General features: G+C 40.1%; 1 protein-coding gene and 1 long non-coding RNA gene across 2 annotated transcripts; one reads left to right on the top strand and one right to left on the bottom strand.

Annotated features, from left to right (window-relative positions):
• Positions 5,025 to 10,067, bottom strand: LOC109826345. The gene is made up of 2 exons (XM_020393368.1): positions 9,896 to 10,067; positions 5,025 to 5,468 (listed from the first exon to the last, which is right to left on the bottom strand). The coding sequence occupies exons 1-2, from the start codon at positions 10,002 to 10,004 to the stop codon at positions 5,215 to 5,217; spliced, it is 363 nt and encodes a 120-aa protein (XP_020248957.1). The 5' UTR covers positions 10,005 to 10,067; the 3' UTR covers positions 5,025 to 5,214.
• LOC109826346 lies at positions 5,503 to 9,284 on the top strand. The gene is made up of 4 exons (XR_002243283.1): positions 5,503 to 5,721; positions 8,334 to 8,480; positions 8,544 to 8,658; positions 9,068 to 9,284. It is a non-coding gene; the product is annotated as an uncharacterized LOC109826346 (long non-coding RNA).

The following is a 17,417-nucleotide window of genomic DNA, read 5'->3' as shown; positions in this document are numbered from 1 at the left end:
AAAAGTTGTCCTAGGCAACCTAGACGGAATTCCGTTTAGGTTGCCTATCAACCTAGACGAAATTCCGTCTAGGTTGACTTTTCCGTCTCATTTGTTAAACTAGACGGAATTTTCCATATAGTTTGACCCAACCTAGACGAAAAATTTTCGTCTAGTTTGATTCAACCTAGACGGAAATATTTTCCGTCTAGGTTGTTCCGTCTAGATTGGTCGTTTTTCTACTAGTGTCAGTTACGGGCATTAATTGTAGTTTTAATTAACCTCTTCAACAATAACCAATAATTTTGTTTGTCATGGACACCGTGAGAAGCCTACAACCAGTTAAAACCAATTCTCAGGAGTAATATTTTAAATCGACAAGTGAAGCAGCCAAAGAACCAAAAAAGGTAAGAGATGACAATGATATAGAATAGTCACCATCGCTTACAGGTGATCAATGTAGACATTGACTCCTAGGCATGTATTTCACTCTGGTCTGTGTTTAGAGTCATATTTACAACATTGGATGTCTGGGATTTGCAATCCACAACTAGAATCGTGCAGTTCATGAACGGTACAAAAAGTACTTAATGATATCTTAAAAGAAAACAACGCTATAAAACATATTGCTATCAGGTTGACAAATATTAATTTGTAACGAAAATCCAAATATTTATAGTTTATATATTATATTATCTTACAGTCCATATGATGCTTATATTAGTACGTAGTAGAAAACAGACAATCGGCAACCACATATTCGCAACTGATTTTAGTCGGTCGCCATTGTTGAACTTACACTAGTAGAAAACAGAGCAAACCGAACCCATGGGGTTGGTTTGGTCGGCTCCGTCTCGTCGAGATAGCCGATTTTCATATATAATTCGTCCAATTCCGACTTACGGTTTAAAAGTTATGACCTGTTCTTCGCAGCAAGTTATGTTCTGAAGTCCGTCTGCAAGATTGGACTTCGTCTGAACATTGGACTTAGCCTGAAGTTCGCCGAGCCCACCTAAGGCTCACCTCTGTATCCAAGATTCAAAACGCAGAGGTCGTACCTGCGTTCTAAACTCAAAACGCAGAGGTCGTGCCCGCGTTCTAAACTCAAAACGCAGAGGTCGTGGCTGCGTTCCAGATCCAAAACGCAGAGGTCGTGACTGCGTTCCAGATTCAAAACGCAGAAGTCATGGCTGCGTTCCAGATCAAAAAACGCAGAGGTCGTGACTGCGTTCCAGATGCCAAATGCAGAGTTCGTGGACTCAAAGCGCAGAGTCCATGCAGAACCCACCACTGCGTTTCCCAAACACAAAACGCACACGGACTGTGCGTTCTCCAGCAGACATCTAACTTTGTGACGCATAGTTAAAGCACAAACGCACACACAACGTGCGTTCTTCAACAAACTCAACCATGCGTCCCAAACTCTTGATGCAGAGTTGAATTTCAACGCACAAGCGACCTGTGCGTCTCCAATTCCAGAACGCATGCGGCATGTACGTTTCAAACCTTTGACAAAGGTTTAACTCTGCGTCTCAGGCCTTAGACGCAGAGTTAAGGTCCAGAACGCCAAATTAGGCGTTTGACTTGTTCAAACACAAGTTGAACGGCTTGACAACCGTTTATCCCACAATATGAGGGATTCTCACCCACTCAGGAGCGAATTAAGGGGGCGGTTACACCCCCTTAATCTCCTATAAATACTTCAAAACTCAACTGAGTTCGGGGGCTTTTTTATGGGCAACAAAGAAGAGATCTTCGACTGACCTTTTGGGGGGATTCTGGGAGCTTTCGGTAGCAACAAAATCCTTAGAGCATTCTCTTGATTGATTAACCGAACTTTTGGTTCAAATCAACTCTTTTTCAAGAGTTCAAACTCGTTCAGAGTTAAACTCGATCTGAGTTATCAACTCGTCCAGAGTTTCTAACTTGTTCTGTAAGTTCTTCTAAAACTCACTCTGAGTTATTAACTCGTTAAGGGTTATTTTCAAACATGCCATGCAAGTCCTCCATAACGTCAAATCGTGAGGAGAAGACCACGTTCCAGTGAATAAAGACGTGCGGATCGTCAACGGAGAGCAAACTCGACGTGAGCATTCGAGGGAGGCACTCCATCGCCACCGTGAAGAACCCAGACTTAAACAAAGGGGAGAATCAAATTCATTCTCCTCTCTTTTGTAATCAGAATCCAAATTGTAATCGATTTTGAGAGAATACAAATCAATTTTTCTTTCATTGTCTTTTTACTGTAAATTTCCAACAAACAAGGACTATTTGCTAAATACCTAGAGGAATACAGTATCGTCCCATAGTACACCATGTTAGGATCACCAAACATGAATGGTGTAGCTGAAAGACAAAACATGACTCTTAAGGATATGGTAAGAAGTATGATTTCTTATTCTTCTTTACTAGAGTCACGCTGGGAAAAAGAATTAAAGATAGTAGCTTACATTCTGAACAGAGTACCAAGTAAAGCAGTTGCTAAAACACCTTATAAGCTTTAGACTGGTCAAAAGCCCAGTCTAAAGCATTTACACATTTGGAGATGTCCAGCTGAGCCAAGGCCTTATAGGCCAAATTTAAAAAAAATTGGACTCCAAAACAGTTAGCAGCTACTTCATTAGGTATTCTAAACGATCTAGAGGCTATAAGTTTTATGATCCCACACTCAAGACTATTTTTGAGATGGGAACAACAATATTTTTTGAGGATGTTGAGTTTGCGGGGAGAAATAAGGTTAGAGACAATGTTTTTTAGGAGGAATTGGCTTCAGACCCAATCCATACTGTCAATTTTGATAATTTTTCGGTTCCTATATCTGTTATTGATCAAGAATTGAATCTGGAGCCTCAAGAAAACGATGTTAAATAACTTCCTGTTCTAGAAGAACAAACTTAACAACCTCAAGAACCAATGTCATTAAGGAGATCCACGAGAGAAAGGAGAAATACCATTCCAGATGATTATATTGTATTTCTCCAAGAACGTGAGGAAAATAATAGAATGTTGGAAGATGATCCTATCAACTTTTTTCATGCCATGAAAAGTTCTAACTCTCAAAAATGGATTGATGCCATGAATAAAGAGTACAAGTCTACGCAAAACAATAAGTTTTGGGAACTTGTTCTATTACCAGAAGGTGCAAAACCAATTGGTTGTAAATGGATATTTAAAACTAAGCGGGATCTAAATGGTAATGTGGAGAGGTATAAGGCACGTCTTTTAGCAAAAGACTATACTCAAAAGGAATGCATTGATTATACAGAGACTTTCTCTTCGGTTTTGTCGAAAGACTCTTTCAGAATAATAATGACACTTGTTGCTTATTTTGATCTTGAGTTACATCAGATGGATGTTAAGACTGTGTTTTTCAATGGAAACATTGATGAAATGATCTATATGGTGCAACCAGAAAACTTTGTGTCCAGAGAGTCAAAGAATATGGTTTACAAATTAAGAAAATATATCTATGGACTCAAGCAAGCTCCTCATCAATGGTATCATAAGTTTCAATAAATAATTATCTCGTTTGGTTTTGAGATGAATATTGTTCATGACTGTGTATATCACAAGTTCAGTGGGAGTAAGTATATTTTCGTGGTTCTGTATGTCGATGACATATTACTTGCCACTAATGATATAGGCATGTTGCACAAAATCAAGAGATTTCTTTCAAAGAATTTTAAGATAAAAGATCTTAGGAACGTTTCTTTTATATTAAGAATTCAAATACATTGAGATCGTTCTCGAGGTATACTTGGATTATCATAAAAGAGCTATATCGATAAAGTACTCAAAAGGTTTGACATACAATACTGCAGACCATGTGACACCTCTATTGCTAAAGGAGACAAGTTTAGTCTTAATCAATGCCCTAAAGGTAACATTGAAATTCAAAAAATGCAGAAGATTCCTTATACTTCGGCTGTAGGAAGTCTAATGTATGCTCAGGTGTGTACGTGTCCACATATTGCATATATTTTTGGTATTTAGGCAGATACTTAAACAACCCTGGTACGGATCATTGGATAGCAGTCAAAAGAGTTATGAGGTATCTTAAGAAAACAAAAGATTATATGATCACATACAGAAAATCAGAATAGTTGAAGGTTATTGGGTACTCAGATTCTGATTTTGCTGGATGTCAAGATAGCAGAAAATCTACATCAGACTACATTTATATATTAGCAGGAGAAGCTATATCATGGAAAAGTGTCAAACATACGTTTGTAGCTTCCTCTACTATAGCAGCAGAGTTTGTAGCTTGCTATGAGGCATCTAATGTTATTTGATTGTATTGGTATATGTGATCATTGATGGGTTTAGTCACGATAAATGTGACGAAAACCTCTTTGATCCTATATAGATATAGTCAATTGACGAGATTATTTGGAAATATCCTTATTAGTGATAGCTATTTTTGAGCTCATAAGGTTATACACATTTTAAGGAAATATATGATACCCAAGTGGGAGATTGTTGGATTTAAATCTAATTAAATCTATTTATGGGCATATATGTTACATCAATGTGTATTGTTATCTTTAAGGTTGACCCACATAAAGTGATCAATTAGTTAATTTGGGTCAATGAGTATTTAATTTAATCATGGTCTAATTGTGTAGATACCAGGTTGTAATTATAATTTGATGAGAGGCCGAATTATAAATATACAACATCTATAAATAAGGGGCCGAATTATAGATACTAGGTATTGCTTCCGCTCTTCATTCTTGTTTTAATCTCTTTGAATTAATCACAGCTTCTAATTATATTTCTAGGGTTTATTCTTGAAATCTTATTAGAAACCCTAGATCTATTTTGTATGATTTATATCAATTAAAAGATTCTACACCTCTTCCTTGTTTTATCAACACCCAAAAGAAATCCTGATCACCCATACCTTATACACCCAACAAAATCTTAATTAAAGAGCGTAGTGAATGACAAAGCAATTGAAGCGGAAGTCAACGAGATTGAAGAAGAAAAGGGCGGAGGAGCTGGAGCACTTGGGTTGCCCAATGAAGTTTATGATGCCGAGGAAATTCACCAGAGAGTTTCCGTTCCTCGATCTCTCATTATTTTTAAATAGGTAGATAGCTAGCATTGATTAATAACAACACCGTCGCCATACAATCATTCATTCATTTGGCATTCCTCTCTTATTTAATTAAGCAGCCAGCATAGATAGTTAGCTGCGGTAGCTAGCAGCATACAATACAAAGATGGATTTGATCAGTTGATTGGTTTGGGAGTAGCGGTGGTGGGCAGGTTCTTGCAGTCGTAGAAGTCAAAGTCCAGGCAGCGGTGACCTTTAATTACTACATTCCCGTAGAAAACTTCTTCACAGAGTGTGCAGCCTGGGCGGCAATCAGGAGTCACATCCTTGCACTGGCATCGCGGTGGGAATGTCAGTAGGCAAATGTCGCCACACTCGTTGCAGGGAATTAGATCGAAGTCGTTGCCGAGACGTGCGACTCCCAGTTCTCCTGCAACATTAATGTCATGGGAATAGCAATATATATATTATCGTTATTAATTATTATATATTACTATTAATCAATATGATCTATATTCATGGGCTAAAGTTGTGACGTTGATTTTGCATTTAAATTTGGTTTAGTTTTCCACATCGTTATGCATGTTAAATGCTCTGAGTCCCTGTTAATTTTTGCGGGAACAACCAGACAAGGTTTGTTCCAGGATTGGTTTGTGCACTTTTGATGGATCTCAAGGAGTTAGGTTAGACTTCCTTTTTTCGCTTTTTTTTATAAATATTTTTTCCACGTATGAGTTTGATTTGATATTAGTCACAACAATAGTGTTTAATAGTTTATCCTTGAGTTTTCCGCAGATACTTGTTTTCAGCGAAAGTTGACTCCATTGTCGATTCCATTAAAACTTTGATTTGTTTACAGGAAATTACAATGAAAATAAACGAAAATACAACTCTCGAGAAAATAACACAGAAATTGTCTATCAACTCATGCTTTTGTGGGACTTTGCCTGTGCCGGGAGTGTTTTGGCTCGTTGACCACCAATTCACAGATCGTGAGGGTGTTTAGGGATATTTTCTTCGTTTATCGAAGTAAAGATTTGAAAGCGAATATCTTATCGATGTAAGATGTTCACTCTTCCAAAGATCAAGTCTGAGCTTAGATCTCTAGGAATCACCGAATGATCCTTGTCAAAGGGTGAAAGTTCTCACTTTCTTCCTCAAAATCATCAAAAGCTCAAGTCTCTTCTGCTCCAAAATGCTCCAAAATGCTCCAAAATGCTCTCTCCAATCTACCCCTTTTCAATGATAGCCCTAGGAGGGTATTTATAGTCTTCTTGGATGATAACTGGAGAAAATAACCGATCAGCAACTACCCTTTTGGGCGCGGCAGCCATAGGTGTCGCGGCTGAAGAGAATCCTTTGGCGCGGCAGTCGTTGCTGTCACGGTCAAAGGAGTGGTTCCCCCCTGTTTTTGTAATCGCCATCCCACGACTTTTAACTCCTTAAATGTCACGATTTTCGTGGGTAGTAGGCATGATTTTCGCTTGTAACTGCTTCCCCCACGTTCATAAGTATCCCCCAGCAGTTAATAAGTCATGTGGGCTGCACAAAACTCGAGAAAACTATCAGAAATGACGTGTTCAGCTTCTGAGTGGCCGCGGCAGTGTACAGTGTCGCGCATTGCCACGGCAGTTATTACTGCCGCGTACCTTTCGGGTATTTTCACTCTAACTTTCTTATTCGATGTCGGAATGAGGTGATCTAAGATGCGTTGAAAAGCTGACGAAGAGATCTACAACTTTTGTCTTTTGAGCTTCTTCATATTTGAAACATATTATGGCTTAAATGTGCAATACATTTCCGCGGCAGTCGCTACTGCCGCGCACCTCTGAGACCGTTCGCGCTGACGAAGAGATCTACAACTTCCCATTGGCGCTTCACTCTGTTTACTTGCGCGACACCACGTACTGCCGCGCTATTGCCGCGACAGTTATCACTGCCGCGCACCTCCGAGGCAGTTTGCGTTGTCTCGGGTATTTTGGCTCTAACTTCCTCGTCCGATGTCGGAATGAGGTGATCCAAGATGCGTTGGAAAGCTAACGAAGAGATCTACAACTTCCCATTGGCGCTTCACTCTGTTTACTTGCGCGACACCACGTACTGCCGCGCTATTGCCTCGGCAGTTATCACTGCCGCGCACCTCCGAGGCAGTTTGCGTTGTCTCGGGTATTTTGGCTATAACTTCCTCGTCCGATGTCGGAATGAGGTGATCCAAGATGCGTTGGAAAGCTAACGAAGAGATCTACAACTTCCCATTGGCGCTTCACTTTGTTTACTTGTGCGACACTACGTACTGCCGTGCTATTGCGACGGCAGTTATCACTGTCGCGCACCTCCGAGGCAGTTTGCGTTGTCTCGGGTATTTTGGCTCTAACTTCCTCGTCCGATGTCGGAATGAGGTGATCCAAGATGCGTTGGAAAGCTAACGAAGAGATCTACAACTTCTTATTGGCGCTTCACTCTGTTTACTTGTGCGACACCACGTACTACCACGCTATTGCCGCGGCAATTATCACTGCCGCGCACCTCCGAGGCAGTTTGCGTTGTCTCGGGTATTTTGGCTCTAACTTCCTCGTTCGATGTCGGAATGAGGTGATCCAAGATGCGTTGGAAAGCTAACGAAGAGATCTACAACTTCTTATTGGCGCTTCACTCTGTTTACTTGTGCGACACCACGTACTACCACGCTATTGCCGCGGCAATTATCACTGCCGCGCACCTCCGAGGCAGTTTGCGTTGTCTCGGGTATTTTGGCTCTAACTTCCTCGTTCGATGTCGGAATGAGGTGATCCAAGATACGTTGGAAAGCTAACGAAGAGATCTACAACTTTCCATTGGCGCTTCACTCTGTTTACTTGCGCAACACCACGTACTACCGCGCTATTGCCGCGGTAGTTATCACTGCCGCGCACCTCCGAGGCAGTTTGCGTTGTCTCGGGTATTTTGGCTCTAACTTCCTCGTCCGATGTCGGAATGAGGTGATCCAAGATGCATTGGAAAGCTATCGAAGAGCTCTACAACTTTCCATAAGCACATTACTCTGTTTGTGAGCACAACACCTTCCACTACCGCGCCTATGCGCGTCAGTGTTCCTTATCGCGGGTGTTCATATTGTTCTTCTGTGTTATTTCACATGTTCCTTTGCTTCTTTTGACTATGGATGATCTTCTTTGACTTAGATAGGTATATTCATACCTATAGGCATTTTTAGATGCCTACAATACTCATCTAACTTTCTTGTTTCACAAGTAAATTCTAACTTGATACTGGTTATTCTCACATCTCGTGTACTCAGTGGCTTTATTGAGAAATCGACTGGTGGACAGAATGGGAGTAAAATGACAGTGATGAAGACCATGTGTTCTTAGTAAAATGACAGTGATGAAGACCATGTGTTCTTTGGAAGCACTAAGCAAACACTGGAGGTACTTGTGCAGCAAAGGTAAGGATGTCTCTTACTGCATCTTGTAGTTCATTCTGTTCTTTAAATTAGTTTTTCTTTCAGATATTTACAGAAGGAAAAAACTAGTGGCCCAGATGGCAATAGTGTGATGTATGAGCTTGCTGAACGAGCATTACATGAGTCCATCAGCATTAAGTTGAAGGATTACATAGCTCAGGTACATCATTTAGACTGATATATCTGTTTTCCTCAATAGTTGGCAACCAGTTAACATTGTCTATTGTTGCAATTTTTAAGTGATAATGGGATACAAAATGCAGAAAATGTTAAAAGATTCATCCATGGGACAAAATTTACTTATTTTATATTACATGCTAGATACATCTATTAAAATGCCTGAGTTACATGAAATAGAAGTTATAACTTATAAAAGATTAATCTTTTATAAGTTCTATGCTAAAATTAAGTGGAGTTATAATTTATAAATATTTATAAGTTATATGCCTGAGTTGCATGAAATAGAAGTTATAACTTATAAATATTTAATTTTAGCATATACCAGAACTTAAGTTCTATGCTAAATATTTGAAGAGTTGAAATTGTGATGTTTTGTTTTTTGGGTGTAGGATGGAGGAGTAGCGTTCTGGTCGTCAGATCTGATGCTAGGCAGCGAGGATGCAGCTTGATTAGCAACTCAGTTGCAGTTTAGTTCTTAAATTTTTGTTGTTTTTTGTGTTTTTTTATTTTTATTGAGGTTTTTGTAGTAATTTGTACTCATGCAAAGATTCCATTCTTGTAGTTAATTATATGAATTATATGATCACTTACATATATTCAATTCTACCATGTATTTGGTTGCATAAATTGCTTTGTTATTCATGTTGACGTCAGGTAATTTGTTTATGGATTTTGGGCACATTGTTTACCTTACAAAGATGATCTTGGTGTATTGTACATGCTTCTTAAAATGGATGAAGGATGAGCCTGGATACCAAGAAAGCACAAAAAAAAAACTGTAGCATAGCATCCTAGACGAAAATTCCGTCTAGGATGCTCAAATTCCATCTAGAATGGTTTTTTTAATAAAAAAATTTAAAAAAAAAATATAAAACGGAAATTCCGTCTAGTATGGGTATCCTAGACGGAAATTTCCGTCTAGGATACCTATTCTAGACGGAAATTTTTTCCGTCTAGAATGAAGTATTCTAGACGGAAATTTCCGTCTAGGATACTCCGTCTAGGATGTATTCTAGACGGTTTTGAATTCCGTCTAGAATAATCAGTCTAGGATGTATTCTAGACGGAATTTCCGTTTAGAATACAATATTCTAGACGGAAACTTCCTAGACGGGTATTCTAGACGGAATTCCGTCTAGAATACTCAGTCTAGACGGAATTTTGATTTTCCTAGACGGAATTTTCCGTCTAGGATGTGTAACTTTCTAGAACGGTACCGTTGCTTTCAGATGGGAGAAAAACATGAGAACGGGCAGCGCAAGTGGCAGCCAAGAGCCCGATGGCTGCAAACAGGAACACCGGAATCGCTGCCGCACTCTTGGTCATTTTTCGCCTTATATATATAATTGCTTCTTCTTAATTAATTTTCTACAGCTTGATTGATGCCATACTGCCTCTGCCCTCGGGCTCTATTTATAGAGTTTATCTTTGCGAAAATCTGAGACCGCAAATTATTTAATGAGATCACGAGGGAATTGGTTGATATACTTGTCTCTGTCTAATTAGTTAATCCTATCGTCCAATAGTATGAACTATGTGATTTGGGTTTTTAATTAGTATTCCACGGGAAAAAAAAGAAAAAGACTTGCAATCTCTCATCTAGAGACGTATGGTCTGCAGTACACTAAGTGGGCCATACCATTTTGTTTGTTTCCCTTTAAAAAAAGACCCGGTCAAGTAAACCAACGGCACTAAAACAAAGGGCTATATGGCCGAAGGAATGGGTAACGTGGAAAATTAAGCTAATGAGGCATCCTAAAAGATTTAAATCTTATCCTTATATGACATGATTAAGGGGCTATTTGGATGTCTTGAACGAAGGTGGCAATTTATGGCATCCCATGGAAAATGGTTATCCACTTTATCGCTCTCTATTTATAGCTTTTACATTGTTTAGTTTGGATTTCTTGTGAATCCAAAAATCATGGTAATACTCTTGTTTGGATTGAATGATGTAAACTTGTAAAGTGATAATCATATGATCCCATTCAAAAGATTCATTTACCATTTTGGTAAGATTACCTCTATAAAACTTAAAAATTCTAACAATCCAATTTGTATCACTAAAATAATAATTATCTCTAAAGATTAAACACATTATAGAGCAAAAATAATATTAATTAGATGTCTCAGGAATAATAAACATGTTACATGTTCAAAAAAATAATATTATAAAATGTATCAAATACAAAATTAATAATTTGATACTTAATTTCTCTAATCAAAGAAAAATTCATATCAACAAAAAAATGGTAATTGTTGAAATCTAAAAGACATTTTGTGGAAATCTAAAAAATAAAATGTATGTGGACATTACTTTGTATGTGGACTATTAACTTGATATCCTTTTATCTTCTATCATGTATCTATAAATTGTATCATGTATGGAAATGGAATTGTTGATAATAGTGTATTGTAGTGGGTTTTAGTCCCACATTGCTTGGGAGAACAAACCTCACACTCCTCTACTTGTATAAATATATGTGCACACTCAATATTCAATTCAAGGGAAATTTACCCAAGATTCTCTCTCTCTCTCTTACTTTAACATGGTATCAGAGCAAGGGCTATTTCCCTTTCAATAAAATTTTTAACGCTTTTGCGTTCTTTTGCCAAATCTTGGCCTTATTGCTTTGTAGCCGTTTAATGTTTTATTTTTTTATTTTTTTTTTTTTTTAATTATTTGGCGTTCATCTGCCAGATATTTTGGCCTTGTCGTTTTGCGGCCTCTTAACGCGTTTCGCGTTCTCGTTTAACCTTCGGGTTCTATTTTAAACCTTCGGGTTTCATTCTAACCTTCGGGTTCTATTTTAAACCTTCGGGTTTCATTCTAACCTTCGGGTTCTATTTTAAACCTTCGGGTTTCATTCTAACCTTCGGGTTCTATTTTAACGGCATTGTCGTTTCAAGACCGTCTCTCGGTCTCAAATTAACGGCATCGTCGTTTCAAGCCGTCTCTCGGCCTCAAACGAACGACATTAGTAACAGCATCTCGACATCTTAACGTCTCAAGATTGCTGTTATGGCTCCTTCAGAGAAGATTCCCAAACCACCTTTGCCCCTCAATGATCAAAGTGACTGGGCAGGGTGGTCCACCATTGTCACCAATGCCTTGCGTGGCGCTGGTTTGCTTGATCATCTCACCAGTACGGGACCAGTTCCACCGTCCATCAGCACTGTTGCTTCATCCAGTACTATTGCCTCTGGCAGTGGTGATGTCGATCTTCAGACTGCTCGTGCTCTCTATGTCAAGGAGAGTTCAGAGTGGCAATTGCAGGAATTTCGTGTTATGGATTATCTCACTCGCTGTGTTGGCTCTGGTCTCACTGTCGAGATTGGCTCGCTTCCCTCTGCTCAGGCCATGTGGACTCGTCTCACTGAGCGTTTCACTGAGTGCTCGGGTGCACGGGAGGCATATCTTCTGCAACGCATTTCTCTACAACGCAAAGGTAGTTCATCTCTGCAGTCCCATTTTGGACAAATGCAAGCTTTTTGGACAGAGTTACGCTCCATGCTTCCTGGACGTAATTCCACATATGAAGACTGGCTAGCCTGGTACGAACGGCATGAGGTGCATCAATTGTTTCAGTCCCTTCCTGAATATTCAACTATGGCTGATCAACTACTTCACCAGCCTCAATTTCCGACTTTGGCCTCAGTTATGGGAGCTCTCACTGCTTATGAGACCCGGCAGCAGACAGCACGACTCAATTTGTCAACAGACACTCCTACCTCTTCACTCGAGACTGTTTTGTCTGTACCTGTCACTGCTCCTGTTATGAATTATACTTCTCCACAGGCTCCCTCTCCACAGGCTCGATCTAAGCTCTCTTGCAAATATTGTAAGAAGGAAGGACACCGCATTGAGACATGCTTCAAGCTTCATCCTGAGTTACGTTCCTCAGGTACTGGACGTGGTCGGCGACCCCCTCAGTCTCAACCCTCTCGTACACCAGGATTGTTGGCCAATGCTATACCTTCTACTACTTCAGACTCTACTATTCAAGCTATTGAAAGTCTTCGCCGTCAACTTGATGCTTTTCAACATATCACCTCTACATCCGCCGCACAACTCTCTGGTATGCATTTTGCTGGTTCTTCAGCTAATCCTTCAGTCTCTGGTATGAATGATCTCTGGATTTTTGACTCTGGTTGTTCCTTTCATATGACTTGTAATGCCTCACTTTTATCCTCTGTCTTTACTTCATCCTCTCTTCCTCCTATCTACACAGCTGCTGGACAACCATTGTCCATTACTCAGTATGGCTCTATTACCCCACAAAATGATCCATCTGGTCGTCTAACACTTGGTCCCGTCTATGTGGCTCCACAATTGTGCTTGAATTTAATTTCTATTAGCTCTTTATGCATGGCGGGCCTGTTTGTCTCATTTTCTTCTGATACTTGTATTGTGCAGGATCCACAGACGGGCAAGACGGTTGGGGCGGGTCGTAGGAGGCACAAACTGTATTTTCTGGAATATCTTCACCTTCCAGAGTCCATACGTCCACGTTCTCTTGTTGCTTCTCTTTGTTCGTCAAAACCCTCTACCTCGCTTCCTGCCAATTTATGGCATAGACGACTTGGTCATGTGTGTAATAAAAGGCTGGAGAGTCTTATTCAGTCTGGAGTACTTGGTCCTGTATCATCTAGTTCTAGTATTGAGTCATGTGCTGGTTGCAAATTGGCTAAATTCACTGCTTTACCATTTAAAATGAGTACATCTGTATCCACTTCCTTATTTGATTTAGTACATTCTGATATTTGGGGGCCAGCTCCTTTGCCTTCTTCATCTGGCTACTTATATTATGTTAGTTTTATCGACGATTTCTCTCGTTTTACATGGGTTTACCTACTTAAGAATCGCTCTGACGTACTTACTGCTTATCAAGCCTTCACTGCTATGATTTTCACTCAATGGCAATCTCGTATTAAAGTTTTTCGTTCTGATTGTGCCAAAGAGTACCTATCCTCTGCCATGCGCTCTATCATGTCCTCTCATGGGACTATCTTTCAACAGTCATGTCCCTACACTCATGAGCAAAATGGTGTTGCTGAACGCAAACATCGTCATATCCTCGATACTGCCCGATCAATGCTCATTTCTTACTCTGTTCCTCGTCGTTTCTGGGCTGAGGCTATTCTCACCGCGACTCATGCCATTAATATCACTCCATCTAGCTCTCTTTCCGGTGCTACTCCTTATAGTCGTGTTTATACTCATCCTCCCCGTTATGATCTAGTTCGCGTTTTTGGTTGTCGATGTTTTGTTTTTCTGCCATCTCACGAACGTGATAAATTGTCTCCCAGAGCAGTTTCTTGTGTTTATTTAGGAATTAGTTCAGAACATCGAGGTTATCGTTGTTATGATCCCGCAACTCGTCGAGTTCATATATCTCGTCATGTTCAGTTCGAAGAGGATTCTCCATATTATTCTACTTCTGATGACTTTAATTTCCTCCACTCTACCGATCATGCTTCCCCGTCCACTGCATCACCCACTTCTTCACCTCAATTTTCCTTTCGAGATCTCCCTGACATCTCTCCCTCTCCTTCTGTTGACTCTTCCTCACCTGAGTCTTCTCTTACACCATCTAATCCATATCCTGTGGACACAACTCTCACTCCAGAAAATACTGTTGATCTTCATGCACCTGCGCCAGCATCTCCCCCGCCTGAGGTTCCTCTTGCTCTTCGTCGAGGCAAACGCCCACATGTCATGCCTGCCCGGTATGCTTCTGTTACTTCTTATTCACCTATCTTTCATAACTTTCTTGCTGCCATTCATACTATTGTTGAGCCAAAGTCCTTCCAAGAGGCAGTTCAAATTCCAGAGTGGCGACAAGCTATGGCTGAGGAATTTCAAGCATTTCAGCAAACTCATACCTGGGATATTGTTCCCTGTCCTCCTGGGATCTCTCTTGTTGGCAGTAAATGGGTTTATAAGGTCAAGTTTCGTCCTGATGGCACCATTGAACGTCGAAAAGCTCGTTTAGTGGCTAGAGGTTTTACTCAGCAACAAGGTATTGATTATGAGGAGACCTTTGCTCCTGTTGCTCAGATGCCCACTGTGCGTACTCTCCTTGCGGTCGCTGCTGCTCATCGTTGGCCCTTATACCAGATGGATGTCAAAAATGCTTTTCTTCATGGCTCTTTATCAGAGACCGTATATATGCAACCGCCTCCAGGGTCAAATATTCCTCCGGGACATGTATGTCTCCTTCGTCGTGCTGTTTATGGTCTCAAACAGGCACCCCGCGCTTGGTTTGAGTGTTTTCGCGATGTTGTGCTCAAAGCGGGCTTTATAGAAAGTCATCAAGATGCTTCTCTGTTTGTTCGCACTACATCGCGTGGCAGGGTTTTATTACTCATCTATGTAGATGATATGATCATTACAGGTGATGATATGACAGGTATACAATACGCAAAATCTCAGTTGCAACAACAGTTCCACATGAAGGATCTTGGATCTCTTCGGTATTTCCTTGGTCTAGAAATTTCTCAAGGCCCGCGGGGTGTATTACTGTCTCAACAGAAGTATCTCTCAGATATTCTAAATCAAGCTGAGTTAACTGATAATACAACTGTCGATACTCCACTCCAGCAGAATGTCAAACTTTGCTCTACTGACGGTGAGCCTCTATCTGATCCTACCCGATATCGACATCTTGTTGGTCAGTTGGTCTATTTGTGCATCTCTCGACCAGATATCTCTCATGCTGTTGGTATTGTCAGTCAATTTGTTAGTGCCCCACGTTCTGTACACTATGCTGTCTTATTACGGATTCTTCGGTACCTCCGGGGTACTAGCACTCGCTCACTTTTGTTTCCTGCTACATCTAAGTTAGAGCTTTGTGCATATTCTGATGCTGATTGGGCTGGTGATCCAACTACCAGAAAGTCTACCACAGGTTATTGTATATTTCTTGGTGATTCCCTTATTTCCTGGCGAAGTAAGAAACAAGATGTTATTGCTCTTTCCAGTACTGAGGCAGAGTATCGTGCAATGTCCACAACAGCTAAAGAGATTATTCATCTTCGTCGCCTTCTCAGTGATTTCGGTATTTCTGTTACGACTCCTACTCCTCTCTACTGTGATAATAAGAGTGCCATCCAGATTGCTAATAATCCAGTATTTCATGAAAGGACCAAACATATTGAGATCGACGCTCATTTTGTCCGTCACCAAGTTATCAAGGACAAGACAATTCTACTTCCTCATGTTTCATCCGCTGACGAGCTTGCAGATTTCTTCACAAAGGCCTTACCTGTTCATCGGTTCCAGTTTCTTGTACGCAAACTCACTTTGTTTGATCCAACATGAGTTTGAAGGGGGCTGTTGATAATAGTGTATTGTAGTGGGTTTTAGTCCCACATTGCTTGGGAGAACAAACCTCACACTCCTCTACTTGTATAAATATATGTGCACACTCAATATTCAATTCAAGGGAAATTTACCCAAGATTCTCTCTCTCTCTCTTACTTTAACAGGAATAATGAATAAAATTTACAATTTCTCTTCTTCTCTTGTCTCTTGTCTCTTTTTTTATTTCTTTAGTATATTACAATACGTTATTAGCACGAGTGGCTCTAGCCGGTTCGTGATCATCGGTTCGTAGTAATAGATTTTTAGGTGTTCATTTTCTGCAAGGTAATAATACATAGTATCAAGCTTTTCGTCGAATGATTATGATTATGTCTAGTATTATATTCAATTCTTTGGCATACTTCATTAAAAAAAAATTTGATGAGATATTTATTCTTTATCTATTCGTTTCTATATAGTTTATATGCATGCATGTACATATGCATGTGTCAATGTATGTCTGTAGTATATATTGAATTTCAGTATTCTCTTAATGTTCAGATCAGCATGCACCATTATGCATTAGTTATCATTCTTCTTATGTTTATGCAAGTGTTGTTTTCTGGCCTCACATATTATAACTTGGACTTTCTTCATGTACCTCCACATGGAACTAGCTTTGGAGCATATATCTCTTTTAAACTGAGATCTATGGAGCATAAATAGCTAAGTTTACTAATTTACATTGTTCCCACAAACATATCCAATTCATGTGTGCTGATTGTTGGCGTATCACAGTGTTCGCGGGAAAAATTGTCTTCCTCATTGAAGTCATTGTTCTCTTAAGTAACTGTTTTTCGATTATAAAAGATCCGGTCTTTTTATAAGATCTGGTTACAACAAAATCAAAGAAAAATAAAAAAGATTACAACTTTCCTTTTTCGAACGAATCACGAGCTCCTGTTTTGCGGTCACTCGCTTTTGTGGGTTCTTCGCCTGCGCCGGGGTTAATCCATGGACTACAGCATGATCTAGATCTGGTCGGATCTACACAGTATAGCGGGTGTTATCTCACGAAGGAAATAACAACCGGGAGGTACTATTTCACCAAGGAAATAGTAGCCTTCTCGGGATCAAAAGCCAAGCTTTGATCCGGAGGATAACTGCGTAGATCTTAGATCCGATCTCTCTCGTACTCCTACTTTATTTGACGTGGACAATCGCTGAGCACCGGATCTGAAAGAACAAGTCTTCAAAGATTCAAATCTCCAAGGTTCAGATCTCAATTCAGCAGAGCTTCGCCTTCAAAAATTTCAACCTCTCAAATAATGAACCAACCCCTCTATTTATAGATACTGAAAGCGGATCTGGGCTCAGATCTGGGCTCAGATCTCGGCCCAGATCTGACCGTGGCTCGGCCACCTGGCTCGGCC

This window comes from Asparagus officinalis, chromosome 10 (assembly GCF_001876935.1).
Source record: "Asparagus officinalis chromosome 10, Aspof.V1, whole genome shotgun sequence".
In the NCBI taxonomy this organism is placed as follows: domain Eukaryota; kingdom Viridiplantae; phylum Streptophyta; class Magnoliopsida; order Asparagales; family Asparagaceae; genus Asparagus; species Asparagus officinalis.
This window is presented reverse-complemented; position numbering and strand designations above follow the sequence as displayed.

What these genes read in the sequence shown, in the direction of transcription:
- LOC109826345 (XM_020393368.1), bottom strand. Translation starts at nt 10,004, where the DNA reads ATGACCAAGAGTGCGGCAGCGATTCCGGTGTTCCTGTTTGCAGCCATC. An exon ending in TCTCCCATCTGAAAGCAACG is followed by an intron (nt 5,469 to 9,895) that starts GTACCGTTCTAG and finishes TTAATGTTGCAG; the next exon opens with GAGAACTGGGAGTCGCACGT.